Raw genomic sequence first — 15,374 nt, forward strand, 5'->3', positions numbered from 1 at the left:
GCCGCCGCGGGAGACGCGCTCTGGGTGAGGCTGAGGGGGTGAGCGGGGAGGCCCGGCGCTACTGGGTCCCGTCTCTGGGCGCTTGTGCCCGCTCCTGCCAGGGGCTCAGCACAAAGCTGAGGCGCCCCACGGCGTCAGCCCGTAGGTTAGCGGGTTTATGTAGCTGCTTCCCCCGAGGTGGCCAACCCGCGCAGGGCGGTGAGGCTGGAGGGGCCTTTCTAGCCGCAGATGTGGCGTACCTGTGCCCAAAGGATGGCTTCTCAAGCTCTCCCGTGCCTTGCAGAACTTCGAAACAGCGGTGCAGGAGAACGTTACCGTTAATGGGCAGCCCTGGGAGGAGACTTCGGATGACTCCGAGCTGCAGAGTGGTATGCTCTCGTTTCCATTCATTTCCTGCTGGGTAGTTTTGTTTTGGTTTCTGCGTGTGGTATTTTTAATCGGGCAGTTTCCCCTCCCCAGCTGTCTGTTGCAGCGAGGATGTTCATGGGGCAGGTAAGGTCAAACCCCAACTCAGATGTGCCCATGTGAAGATCTGAAGTGCTGCACTGCAGGAGCACGATTCTCGCAGAGCAGTGTGCATAAACGAAAGGTAACCAAGATGTGTAGGGACCTGTATCCAAGAGAAAAGGGAAGGGGAAAGTGCTTTATCTGAAGGACCGTTGCTTGTTTGACACTTCTGTCAAGATCTTTATAGATCTTGAGGCACAGGTTCCAGCGATCACTAGTGTGGTGCCTACCTAACTTAAAGTATCTGCTCTTGACTACTAGAGAAGAGTAGGTTAGAGACTCCCAAAGTATCTGATATTAACATGGGAAAAATAAATGTTTAATTAAGTTTAATGGCAGCTGTCTTGCTGGAAAGTCTACAGCAAGCTTTTAGAAAGTCAGGATTTCAAAGCAAGATTTTTCATTCCGGAGGTTAGGACAGAGTGTGTTCTATTTCATCAGCTTCTCTTGTCAGAATAAAGGGAGTATACAACATTTCACGGAATAGGGTAAGGTGATCTATTTTTAAATCTAGAACACAGCAACAGGATCCAAGTCCAGAGGCTTCCCCCCCCTCTCTGGGCAGTGAGTTTCTGTGTTTGACTGCCCTCATGGTGAAAATTTTCTTTCCTGTGGCCTATTGGAATTTCCTTTAATGTATCTGTTGCCTCTCATCCTTTTGCTGCACAACCCTGAGAAGAGCCTGCCTCTGTCTTTTAGGACACCCTTTAGGTAGCTGAGGGTAGCAGTTAAATTACCCCCTAGACTTCTCTTCTCCAGGCTGGGCAAACACAGCTCCCTCAGCTGCTTCTCATACATCATGTACTCTGGGTGCCAACCCTCTTGGTGTTCTTCGATTGGAATTGCTCCAGTACTCAGTGACACAGCCTCCCAGAGCATCCAAGCTAGGATGTTATGGTCTAGGGAGGTGAGAATCCTGGCTGGATCATTGCGTTCAGAGGGTAGTGTTTAATGGTTCATACTTTTACCTCAGGGCTTATTACAAGCAGAGTTCCTCAGGTGTCTGTTCTGGGACCCGTTCTGTTTAATGTCTTTATCTGTGACCTGGAGGAGGAGATGGAAGGTGCCTTCACCCAGTTTGCAGCTGACATCAACCAGGGTGGCATGCAGTGAATATGCTCAAGGGCAGGCCCATTCAGGGGAACATAAACAGGCTGGAGAAACGCATCTGTGGGAATCTCATGAAATTCAACAAGGACAAAAAGCAAAGTCCTAAATCTGGGAAGGGGTAACCCCCTGCAGGGGTACAGGATGAAAAGGACTTGGGGATCCTGGCGGGCTAACCCTGAGCCAGCCTAGTATATTGTGTTAGCAGGAGTGTAGTCAGTAAATCCAAGGAAGTGATTATTTGCCTTGACTGTGCACTTACTAGAGCACATCCAAAGTAGTGCGCTTGCACTTGTTTTTGGACTCCCTAGTATAGGTAAATTGCTGATAAACTGGAGTTAGTCCATCAGAGGCTGCCAAGACAGCCAGGGGACTGGAGCACTTGCCCTGTGAGTTGAGACTGAAGGAACCGGGCTTGTTTAGCCCAGAGAAGACAAACCAGCCTTCCAGTACCTACGAGGAGGTTACTGAGAATATGGAGCCAGGCTATTTATTGAGGTGCACAGAGGCAAGGGTCATAAATTACACAGAGACGTTCTGACTTGATGTAAGGAAGTAATAATTCACTATTAGGATAACTGAACATTGGAAAAGGTTGCCCAGAGACCTTGTGCAGTCTCCAGCACTGGAGGCTTCCAAGAACCAACTGGATGAAAGCCCTGAGCAACCTGGTTTGAACTGGATGTTGACCCTGCTGTGAGCAGGAGGCTTGAGTCAGGAGAGACCTCCTGAGGGCCCTTCCAGACTGAGTGATTTTGTGCTAGGGACATTGGCCAAGATCTCCTCCTAGCAAGAGACGCCAGTAGTATGTCTGTTGCTACTGTCTAATATACGAATTAAGTAAATGTTTATAATTATTACTATATAGTCATATATTTTTATGTAATATATACAATATTTTTATAATTATTGTCTTTTGAATAATAGTAGTGGAGATTCTTGGTAGTCTGGTGTCCAAAGAAAATTTCAGTACGATTCATTTGCTCATCTGTGTTAGCGTTAGGTGTTCTTTGCCTGTAACTTGATGCTTTTTACAGTTGCACAAAGCCAAAAATACAGATATATTGAACTGCCTATAGAGAAAGAGCTCCTTGAACTGTTTTTTGGTCAGGAAGCTTCTGCAGTTGTAGTTCTAGAATGATAAAACTCCAACTGCTTTGACTACAAAGTAAAAAATGCACTGGTCTCGCAATGCAAAATGCTGAACTGATTCAGGCTCACTTAACTAATTCTAGTTAGTTCAAAAATTCGTAAGAGGGTTTTCTTAACAGGAAAACTTTGTCCGGTTGGATGTTATTTTCAGTAAATTAGCCTTTGTCTGTACAAGTCTAACTTATGCCAGCTGAGATACTGTCATCTTCCTACAGCTGCCATAAAGCAGGTGTAAGGACTGTATTGTCCTTTTTAATTTGACATAAATTTCCTCATTTGCGTATCTCTGATCCAGTTTGAATCACCAGTGAGCTGGCATTTTCTGCCTTCAGTGTTTACATTGACCAGTGGCTCAAGTCTTTTCCCCTCTATGCTTAAATGATTTCATGGTGATCCTAAACCAAACAAGTTTGTGGGCTGGTTTTGTTTAAAACCTTTATTTTGCCTTTCTGAGGTTTACCATCACCTGATTCTGCACAGATTGACCAAGAGAGGGTGCTCAAAATCCATTCTTTACCGCTAGATTGAAAACACTGCATGGCTTGCAAGTTGTGCTCAAGATGTTAGTGGCGACAGTGAATTTAAATGCTAAGGAGTTAGCAAAATTAAATTTAAAAAAAAAAAAAAAGGCAAGACTGTTGTCAACGTTTCAAATCTCCACCAGGGGAGAAAAATTATAGGAGTGTGCAGATGGAAGAATATAGAAATATGCATTACCTTTCAGTTACACACAGTTAGGATATAAATTTGAGTGGTTAATTTTGTTTTCTTCTATAACTCTTAATTTTTAGTTTGTAATGATGGCGTGTGATGTCAAGACAGTACAGGCATTTGCTAAATTTTGAAACCAGTTTTAAAATACTATATTAAGCTTTCAAAATTGTTAAGTTTAATTGCAATCTTGAAGAAGCTGAGTACCTGTATTAGGGTAGCAGTAGTCAAAACACTTCAGTCGAGAGCTGAAAATATTTTCTAGGTATTTAGTCTAATCTTACAATTAGAAAAGCAAGCTGTGAAAGTTAGCTCCTACCAGATACAGTCTCTCAGGCCTCAGATGTTGAGAGAAGACATGGGGGTTTTTTGGGTTTGGTTTTTTTTTTTGCAAACTCCATGTGACTAGTAATTACACATGTCGTCAGGATGCAGAGTATTTCTGGGAACAATGTTTCATTAAGGTGGCATTGTATATTGTCAAAAATTCATAGATGGATTTTAAAAGTAAATGGCGTATCTGTGCTCTATATGATATAAAATCAGTTAGTCTTCAAATTACTGTTTGGACACTTGGTGTTTGTTTAATGCTTATAAATTACACAGATAAACCATTTTTCTTGCTTGAAAGGTAACCATTTCTTTGTGAGATTATAGATTCAGAATGCGTAGAGAAAAATACATTTTTGGTTTTTTCCTAGAACGTTCCCTGTCCCCCCCGTTCTCACTGGCTCCCTTGCTTCAAAAGTAACTGGGCAACATCAAGTTGTGCTCCAATTTCTATATCACCTTACAAGGAGATCTGAGACAGATATCTTTCTCTTCATTGATAATCACACATGATTTCTTATTTCAGATCTAAAGCTGTCTTTTTCCTTATAACTTTGTCTCAAATTAAAAAAAAAAATTGTAGGAGTATTCCTACAATAACTTTGTGTGTTTGTGATTTTTAGGTTCCAACATCAAAATTCTTGAAGATCAATTTGATGAGCTAATAGTAGAGACAACAAAAAAGCGTAAGCAGTGGCCTAAAAAGATACTGATGCATGCTATCCAAACCATGAAAGCAGAGCAAGAGTTGTTGGTGAGTAACCTAAGATTTTCAGAAAACTTTTGCATATAGTAGTTGCTGACCACATGTTCCTTGAAGAAATAAATCATCAAATGTTGACCTTTAAGCTCCTTCCCGTAGTTGCTTTTGATTCTTCGTCGTATTCTTTTCACTGAAGAACAAATTAATACAATGAGGGTTACTACAAAGTGGTGCGACTACGAGTAAATTGGGTCTGTGGCGCAGTTCAGCAAGTTACTTAAGCAGATTGCTTCAGCCTGATGACTCACGATTTACAAGCCAGTATACATCTATTTATCTTGTCAAATCCAGGTTTCTGAAATCCTTGGCTGAAGGCTGGTTGAAGTACTAAATGTTATGATACATAGAGATTTTATCATGTGCAGTGTATGACTTCTAAAAAGATGTCTGTGTTTTCCTAAGCACTTTGTTGAGCTAATGACTACATGGAGTAAGTACTTTCAGTAACGAAAGGGGAAAAAAAGAAAAAGTAATGTGGATTAATGAACAGGTGCAGTAATTTCTCTGGTTTTTGACACTGAGTGTAAGTTAATTACTGGCATTAAACAACCCAGTCATGTCCTTGGTTGCTAAATTTCTTTCCTACAGTTACATTAGGCCTGCCTTTTGCTTACCTGCTGATTAATTAGGAGTCAATTTTCTATGGAAATAAAAAAGGAAAGAGGCAATAAGCACAAATGGAAATGCAGGAAATTCCATTTAACCATTTAAATATAGAAATAAAAAAGGACTGTGAGGGTAGTCAAACACTGGCACAGGTTGCCCAGCAAGACTGTGGAGTCTCCATCCTTGGAGATATTCAAAACCTGACTGGATGAGGCTCTGAGCAACCTGATGTAGTTGGCCCTGCTTTCAGTAGGGGGTTGGATTAGACCATCTTTAGAGGCCCTTTCCAACTTCAGCTATTCTATGATTCTATACTAAAGACGACAGATTTTTTTTTTTTTTAGAAAGTTGCTTAAGAGCCTACATTGCATTTCTGAGGTCTAAAATTGACAAAAGTAAGTCACTCTCTAGGTTAGCCAAGCCTGGATGATTTACAGTAAGTAAAAGTGCATGGGTATATATTTGCCTCAAATCTGACATATTTTCTAACATATATTGCCTTTTGTGATTTCTCTGTTTTTTCAATATATCAAGTATGTAAAACAAACCAAAAACATCAATTAAAATAGAACATGCTATTGCATAACACCAAGATTTAATGAGACCTTTTAATCTTTCTGCAAAAGGAAAACTATGTTCTACCTGAGTCCCAAAGTGGATTAGTTATTTAGAATGCCTCTCATGCTACCTTTTTTCTGTTCCTGACCTCTTCAAATTTTATACCACCACAAGAAGATGGATTATTTTAATTAAAATGTCTGCAAAAGACAGAAAGTTTTTAGTTTATCTCTGTAAATACAGTGGCTTTTTTTCCTCTCTTGGCTACTTCTGCAAAGGTAGTAGTCGTTTCTCTGCTCGTGGTTGAGGAATTTTTATGTTCTATTTTGACCCTAGCTACTCCAGTGATGCATGTTTTCTGAGGCATAAAGAGCCGTTATGAAGACTTGGTAATTAACTGCAGTTTATCTGGAGAGAACCACTCATTTAGTGTGGTGATCTCCCTGTAATTGCCAAAGCAAGAGATTATCTTGTAGGTTTTCCGTCAATACGTTCTGTTATGTTTGAGGATAATGTCAGCAGTGTTTGTTCTTCTGCTTGGAGCTGCTACTGTAAACTTGCTAAGAAGATGTGTGAACTGTGAAAAATTTGCTCTGGTAAAACTACAGGGAGGAATAATTAACTTTCGTCCTACTTGTTTTTTGTTGAAGAAGGTTGAGGGATAGCTCCTGAAGTGGAGAAAAATACTAACTTGCAGATGATATAACTTATGTTCCCATGTCTTTGCTTTGTTTCCTTCTTCCCCAGTAGTTACTTCTAATTCCACCTTTAATATAGCTAAATATTAGTTGTATTTATTATTAGTTAGCTTCATGTCACAATTAATTGATGTCAAGTCACAAGACTCCCAGTAGTACTAAAGAGCCAGAGAGCCTGGTCTGTGAAGGAGAGTGTTCTTATTCATGCATAAGTAATAGCAGGGCTAGAACGTAGTCATTTAAATAGTTTTCTTTTTCTTAGTTTTTTGTCTTAATGTACCCTTTGTTCGAGTTTGCTCCTCTGTGAAAGCGTACTGGGTTTTGTGAATGGCTCCTTAGAAGCCAGAGCTGCTCTTTTTCCTCAGTTGTGCAGCAGGTGGCAATGCTTCTTCCAAAATGCCTGGATTTCAGTTTAGTTCTCATGCTTTAATAATTAGAATTCTGCAAACTAAAGTGGATTTTGGAGATGCGTTTGCAGTGAACTTAACTGTGTTAACCAGAACACTATTGCCAGTAACTGAGTATCTATAAACTGTACCCCTAATAGATTCTTTATCTAAATCATTCCACCACCATCTCCTTGTACTAGCCTTCCTCCATTGTTCTGACTGCTGTGTGTACATTAGATATCTATTAAACCAAGAGAGTATTTCAGAATTTTTCTTTTTTTGAATATGCAGAAGCTCTACCAGCCTTTTGTAACACCAGAAGAGATAAGATCACAGCCTTCTCAAGGTAAAGAATTCACGGGGAGGGCAACTGTACTGAGGAAACACTGCCTACCTTACTGGCTAGCTATAAATGTTTAAGAAGCTTTCTTTAAAATGGTTTTAAAATTATTGACTGTGTAAATAATTAACTAAAATAGCTGGAAGTTTGTCATAACGGAATGTATTGCTGCATGGGTTTGTTGTCCCCCTTTCTCTTCTAAGTGCTGTCTGCTGTTAGGCACTGTACTTAAAGGAAAAAGCTGGCCGCTGTATGGGTATTGGGTAGAAATTGTCACAGAGCTACCCTCAACAGGTTTTCTTACTTTCCTTCATTACTGGTGGAGGCCAGATGGGGAACTAGATGGATCACTGACATTATACTCCAACCATTCTTGTGTTCCTTTTACATGAATACTAGAAATGCTTCAGTCTCTCTTCCTAATCAGTGAGTTTCTTCAGGGAATTGAAAGCAGTTGTGTAGTACTCAGTGATGGCAGTGTTGACTCTCCTAACTTGCAAAGTAGGCATCAAATTTTATCCTGCCTGTGTCATTTGTGAGGGTTGATAAAGAAACAAAACCGCAAACAACGTCATAAGTTCGCTACATGCTTTTGAAAGATGCCTCATACAAACTCTTTGGAACAAGGTGGTGTATTTTGCAGTTGGTGATTGGGATGTGGTTTCTTGAGGCTGGCCTTAAGAAATTGAATGTTTTGTCTTAAGTATTGTTCTTAAGTATTGAAAAATGACAGAATTTACCAATGCTGTTCTAAGTTGAAAAGCGTGGTTACAGAACCCTCACTGTGGATTACTGCACATGATGTAAAGCTGGTTTAACAAGCAGTGGTGTTAAAGTTTGAGAAGCTGAGCTTAATCTTCCAGTTTTCACCCTGCTGATCTGACTTCACTCTAGGCATCATTTCCTCTTTGTAAACAGGAGACATTGCTTCCAGAAATGCCAGCCTGTGCAGCAAAGCAGCTAACAGGAGCAGTAAAGAGTGTCACTTCATATCTGGGTTTCTTTTGGTTTCTAGTGTCCAGATCTATGCTTTTATGATGTGAATTAACTACTTCTTGTAAGTTAGTAACAGCTTGCACCATGGTATTGCCTTTTTAGGTTTGCTAACAGCAAAGTCCTAGCTAAGATAGTATAGAGTTTGTGCTGAATTTTAGTATTATGTAGTGTTTGGGAAGTTTATGTATCCCAGTTTAGCAAGTACAGTGGCCAGAAACCAAAAATGTTTAGATTACTCAATACCTTTCGTTTCCTTTTTTCATTTCCCTATGTTTTGGAAAGCCTTGAACACTGAGGAATATAATGCTGTCCATGTCAAGCTGAACTCCTGCAGGCAAATTTCATTTAACTGTGTGTCAGTCTTTCTGTATAACTGGAGTAATCCAAGTAATTATTTTTACTTTTACTTAACTCCTTCCTTGCCATTTCATAGGGTCACCAGTCTTCTAATCCCAATAATCTACTGTAAGAATGCTTCATTATGGACAGGACATATCCTTATTTTAGAGAATGTCCATTCGTAGACTTCTGTGGTGTGTTTAAAGAGGCTGCTATTGGACTGGTTTTCCTTCCAAACTCTGAATGAGGGTGCATTTTAGCATCCATGTCCACGCATGGATTATGCATTCCTAAACCGTGTGTGATCAGCACATTGGGCATGTGGTCAGACAATTTAACAAAACACCATCTCTTGCTGCTTTACTACGTTTCAGCAGGAGATCACTGTCACCCTGTGCTAGAATATAGTGATTGACCTAAATTATTTTCAGTAGCACTAATGAGATTGACTTCAAAGCAGAATCCTGTGTTTAACCCTGAAAGGGTTCAGGGGTGCATGCACCATGTATCCTACTGCAGGCACTGGTGAAACCTTACAGAAAAATAATAGTAGTGGAGGTAAGGCTGCTTCATTCCTAGGAGCACGCTTGCTTATCTGCTGATTTTAAGTTTTGTTGATGGCATAGCACTGCAGACAGAATAATGGTGGAAAACATGCAAAACAGTTTTATAATAACTTGAAGAGTTTAACTCTTGAGTAAAGAATTATTCTTGCTTGTAAATCAATCATTAAAAATGTATATTGTGTTGATGATCTTATCATATTACTACTGCAATCAAATATATGCCTTTTCCCCCCAGTATTCTGCACCTGCTGTCTGCTTCAGTGTTCCTGAAAGCTTTTCTTTCTTTCTTTTCTTATTAACCCAGCAGAATTAATGCAGTTCATGTTGTTTATGCTTGGTTCTTTGTCATTCTTGCTGTTAATGCTTGCTAAGTTAAGCTGGGAGAAAAATGTAGCCTATACAGCTCCAACAAGTCAGCTTTTACAGTAAGATGATTTTTTCCCCTCCTTAAAATGGATTTCCTTCATCTCATTTTCTCCACAGTTGTGTTTATGCCCCTTCTTTCGTGCATTTTTATCAAATGTAATGTGAGCTTGAAAGGTTTGAAAACAGATATTTTTTTCTTTTTTTTTTTTCTTTCTAATTGGTCTCTTCCTTTATGTCAAATACTGTCTTTGTGTCTCATGTTTTGTATAAGCTGTAGGTTTTCTAGTGAAGAACTTTGTGGCTTGCTGTAGTTGAGACTGCTAGACACTACTACATTTTGAGTGATAATAGTAAGACAAAACATACAAACTGTTGTCCTCTGCTATAATGAAAGGGATGTGTTGTAGGTTTAAGTTTTATACGGGGACTCTGCTGCTTTTCTGTCTGATTTCTAAGAAGTCGATAGCAAGTATTGAGGGGAGGGAGTTAAGTTTCAGAAGTTAATTTGGGCTCTATGTTTTTCTGTAGATGCTTACATCGCAGATCTGAAGCAGGTGACAGAAACGGCATCCAAAGAGATTGGTGGAGCAATGAAGGTGAGATTTCTGTGTGCTCCAGGAGGATATTTTTTATTTTCTTGATCCAATAAAATGTCACAAAACAGGATTTCTAACTCATCTTGGTTATAGGTTTGTACAAAAAAGCTTGCGTCTGTACTTTTGAAGCAAGTACATATTTAGGTTTGGACTGCTGCAGTTGTATCTGTAAAGTGTTCCCCTTCACATGGTAAGGAAGGTTACCGTGTGGCTATAGGAAGTATTTTTAACAGATATTTTAGAACCTGCAGCATCTGAAAAGTCAAACATCTTTTGAAGACCTGTACAACTTCATATAGCATGTGACATTTGTTACTTCAGTACCAGCTCAGACATGAACTGTGGTGTTCCTGTGATACTTACTCAGCTTAGAGATGTAATGAAGGAACATTTAAACTTGGTAACTCTTTGCATGGCCTCTGAGTGCAGACCCTGGTCACTGCTAGGCTGGTAGCTCCAAGTTCCCAACCTTCACCTGCCATCCTAAGGATCATCTCTGCAGGCACTGAAGCTTTTGTGTCTGTCAGAATCTAATTAACATATTTCATTCATTGTAACCATTACTTTTCCCGCGTAACTTGAGATAGTTGGATTTGTTTTTGCAGTCTCTCCCAGCACTAATAGAAAGAGCAGAAGGTTTTTCCCAAGCGTTAACTTGGCAACCAACCTTGGAACTCTGCAAGCTGCGGCAAGAAGTCTTTGCTGGTTGCAAGGCGAAGGAGGAAAATAATGTCCAAAATTTCGTATCACCAGGAGAAGTCACACCAACAGACGCTGATACCAGTAAAAATGCTTACGTTTTGCTAAAAAAAAAAAAAACTGCAGATTCACCTGAAAGAAGACGCTACCCACTTCGGCGAAGGAAGATTACTCTCAGCACATGAATTTCCCATTTAGTATTTCGATGGAATCTGGGTTGTATTCTTGCACAGTGTGCTCAGTCTTTTTCCTTAAAACTTTGTCTCCCCTCTAATTCAGTGCTATACATGGGAGCTTCCTGAATTATTTAGTCTTTGATCCTTTTAAATATTTCTATTTTTACTGTCACACTGACGGTATTTGAAAGCCTACGCATACCAGTAGCATCCGATATCCAGCAAGTATATTTGCTGATTAACTCTCATTTTTTGCTCTCCCATTACAGCATTTAGCTTGAGTCCTCATGCTTCTCAGAATTTGTGCACGTACTTTATGTGTATGGACAGTCTTAGTAAACTATTAAATGCTCATTTACATTAAGCATGTCTCTAAAGAGGTTGGAGAATGTCTAGTTCTCCTAATGCACCTTCATTTATTACTGAGTTGGATGGCTATTTTTTTCATAAATTTAAAAAGAAATTCACACTGGAGCATATTGAAAACATCAGATTTGATACGATGTTACAGTTTTTAGAAAATCCACACACAAATGTGAAATTGGTCCCTGCTATTCCACCTTTCCTGAATTTAGGTCAGCTGGGCTTATTTATAGTCATGTTTGTTTAAACTTGGATTTTTGGTAATTGTATGTATTTACTTGCAGTGTGCTCTTCTGAACAAGGATTCGAGCATCCACATCTTGCGATCTGATATTTCGTTTCATGTAATCCAATTATGCAGTCTGGGGGTTTCCTGGATGATATTTCTACACATTATAGGATCTTGACTTAGGTCATGTATGCATTTGTGATGTTTGACTAAACTTTAAAGATCAGTATAGGCTACCAGTAAATGGTATTGACTTGAGCTAGCCTACTTTTTTTTTTCTTTACACATCAGTACCTAGACAATTGCACAGTAGCACTAAATTGAGCATTGTGCCTTCAGCATTCATAACTTTTTCTTGTTTATGATTGCATGTGCTTGCAGTAAATACTCGTGTCTAATATGTAACATATTTCTCACACAGTAAATGGAGGGGTTGTTTTAGAAGCTTTATTAATGAAGTGTACTGTGGTAAGAAGATAGGTCTAACCTAATTCTAAGAGATGGAAAATTTTCAAGAAAACGTGAGAGATTTTAGCATTTATTTTGTAAAGGTATCTGTACTGAGACTTTGTATATTTAATCATATGTAAATATTTGTTTCCCGTTGCTCTTGTATATACAAACGTGTGTTTTTATACAAAGTAAATTAAATCAATTAAGGAAGATGAAAGTTTCAGATAATGTTGTCAGTTCTAATCCTGGAATAGATGGTGACTGAACAGTGAGTGTACTTCAGAAGACATCTGTGTTAAATTTTGGCTTGGGTAACTGAAGTAGTTCCATTTACTGCCTTTGAACTCACAACTGTTATTAATCTCAGGGCTACAAAGCATCTAATGTAAGAGAGGACAGGATGTGAGAGGGACTGGAGCTGCGAAGCTGTGGAACATGTGACTGGGACAGTTTTTCACACAGCGACTTGCTATTCTAGCTGCTTTGATTACACGTGCTCTGTGCCCTGTTGAAAATCCCCATCATGGCTTTCTTCACCAAGATCCGCAGATACTCTTTAATCTGGGTGTTCCTAGACTAAGATGAGCCCTGTGAGATTTTGCATGGCTACCATCATAGCATTTGAACGTTTTCTATGTTAATAGGAAGATTCCCTGCTATTCTTTGGAAATAATGATAGGCAAGTACAGAAAATAGCTAGGAATAGGCATGTCTCTTTGAAGAGATCCCATCAACAGTGGCCAGGGTAGGACAAATACCTTAAGAAATAAGGAGGGGAGAGCACTGTGGATTACATCTTAATAAGCAAATTAATGAATTCACCCTACAGAGTGTGTTAGTGTTAAGAGATTGCAGGATAGTTGGTCTGCACAGGATTTGAAGGAAGTGGGAATGGATGCCCTGAGCTAGGGCAGTCGGGCCTTGTTCCATGGCTGTTGTTGCAACTGCAGCTGGGTGGAAAAAGAAAACAAATGCATGTGGAAGTGCTGGCCAAATAAAGAGTGTAAAGAAGGATAAAACAATCAAGATTCCAAGTGCAGCATATGAACTATGAATTTATGAATCTCTGATGGCTACTTTTGGCCAAGCGGCAATGGAAGGTGTTGGAGGACCTCCCTTTAAATGCAAGTTCTGTGATGAGCTAAACTCAACACTTGAATGTTCAGCTGTTTGTCAAATGATTATTAAAAATTTCTACAGCAAGTGATATCTGCAACTAGCTGTGGCTAGCATCTGTTCTTCCCACTGGCAGAAATATGTAAAATACTTAATTTTTTCACATTCCAGTAGCCTTTTGTCCTTCAGTTAACTTTTCATAGAAATCAGCACTGTTGTGCAAGACAAGTGTCTAATCAGGCTTCTACTGGAATGTCACAACATCTAAATTTATTTTTAACTTGGGGTGAATTGCTGTTGCATCAAGAAATGTCTGGTAGTTTTTCTTTATATAGCCTTTGAATTTTGTAAGACAGCTCAATGGTGATGGATGCTTGGGAACATTTGCAAACAGAGTTTGAATTCCTTGGCTTTTTGGGGTGAGATGGAATATCTCGCTGTTTGTTGGCATGTACTCTCAGCGATGTGCTTATCACTCGTGAGGGTGGACCATCCCTACCCAAGAAAAACTTGCAAATTGGAGCAGTATCTGTGCACACTTTTGCTGTGTGTGGTTTCTGAACAAAGGGGATTAGACACAGCATGCAGGGAAGCTCCTCTTCCAGAAATCTTCACGTGGACACCGACGTCTGCTTGGAAGCTTGGGCGTGCTGGTGCTCGGAAACCCAGTTCCAATAACGTGCCGCTCTTCAGAAGAGCGTCGCTGTGCTAAGCTGCATTCAGTGACAACTCTGCATGTGTGTAGGCTGCTTCAGTGCAGACAAAAATCACTGATAAATTGCCATTATAAAATGTAAACTCAGCTGACTAGACTGCTTTCTGGGCTTGTTTTCTGTCCTGCATAGAAATGCTCTGCCTTTACTGCTGCGTTACCTGGAATTACTGTGTAAGCATTTCTACAGATGTACCAGAGATAGCTTTAATACTAAGCAGAAGCTTGTTCCCACAAGCAAATTTTGACTTTTCATTTCCTTTGCCACTTTGAACAAGAGCAGATTGTACTCGGGCTCAAGGGGACTGTCTCGTGACTTGTCCCATACTTGTGGGATCCTGGAAACCTTACTGTAAAGCTGTTGGGAGTTACTCAGTGAAGTAGATATTTACTGAGTGCTAATAAATTCTTGGTAAGCTGCTCAGGACTTGATGCTGTTAGATAGCCTGCTTGTGCAGTTGCCATTAACAGCAGCATTGCTCCTGGAACAGCACGAGAGCTTCCTGCAGGGTCAGTTCAAATTGGATGATGAAGGAAGGGAGAAGCAAGACTGCTTTTAAAGAAACCAGGGAGCTAGGAACATCCTGTAAGATGCTTGGGAGACCCAGCGTGCTGTGGGGACGCAGGTTGACGTGAGGGCGCTTTGGTGAGGATGTGTATCCAAGTTGTGGGTCCCCGTGGCTGTTACGGTGGGGAAGGCTCACGGGTACTCTGTCCTCTGGGGTCAGAGGAGCTCTGAGAAAGTGCAAAAGCAAAGGTGTGGGTAGCCTGGAAGATGGAGACACAAACTGCTTTGAGGTGGAACAGCTGGAGAGAAGCGCTTCATGGAGAAGCTTTTCATGGAGAAAAACCTCCATGCTCAGGTTTTTCAGTAATGCTGATGGTCCCGGAGCCTACCAGGAAAGCTGTGGCAAAATGCAGACTTCAGCTTGACTCTTGGACTCCTGGGCAGCGCGGTTCTCTCACCTTCAGCGCGAACTGTTAGCCAAATCTTCCCGAAAGGATATTCTATATTTACTCAATTTGTAAACTTTGTAACCTCGTCTTCATCTAAACTGGATGACTCAAACTTCTGGGGAAGCCAGAAAAACAGGGAAGTATCCAAGTTATTAAGATACCTGGGGCTTTATGACTGCCCTGCTGTTGGCCCCGGTGACGAGCACAGCCAGGAGTGCATGTTAGTTACCACGTACAAATGCATCTGCGGTAGAGCAAGGATGTTGTTGAAGTACCTGTTGGTGCAAACACCTGCCCTTCCCTCACAGCAGAGGGCCAAGGTAACGGTTCAATTAAAATATAAGGAAAGCGTTTGGAGCGGTAAAAGAAACATTGTTCAGTCTGCCAAAATGCTTTCGACAGAATAGTCGAACACAGATTTTTGTCTGCAGCAACCGTGTTTTCAGCAGTCCTTGCCCGGCTTCGCCTTTACAAGAAGCCTGTGGCATTTCCTTATTATTTAAAGGAACAGGGCGAGTAGCGAAAGTGAAAATGGCTTTATCCCAGCACCGGTGCCGTGTCCTCACGCCCGTGAACCCTGGCTGAGCCGGCTGTCACTTCGCCGGAGCTCAGGCCGCTTTCGAAAGCCGATGTCGCAGAAGCGCG

At 40.6% G+C, this 15,374-nt stretch overlaps 1 protein-coding gene across 1 annotated transcript; it reads left to right on the forward strand.

Moving 5' to 3' along the window:
• The first annotated feature begins 48 nt into the window (after positions 1-48).
• Positions 49-12,154, forward strand: NSL1 (NSL1 component of MIS12 kinetochore complex). The gene is given in 6 exon segments (XM_041128316.1): positions 49-275; positions 277-368; positions 4,431-4,561; positions 7,113-7,167; positions 9,957-10,024; positions 10,630-12,154. Coding segments are annotated over 6 exon segments (672 nt in total). The 5' UTR covers positions 49-228; the 3' UTR covers positions 10,909-12,154.
• Positions 12,155-15,374: the final 3,220 nt, after the last annotated feature.

This window comes from Aquila chrysaetos, chromosome 13 (genome assembly GCF_900496995.4).
Source record: "Aquila chrysaetos chrysaetos chromosome 13, bAquChr1.4, whole genome shotgun sequence".
NCBI classification, from domain to species: domain Eukaryota; kingdom Metazoa; phylum Chordata; class Aves; order Accipitriformes; family Accipitridae; genus Aquila; species Aquila chrysaetos.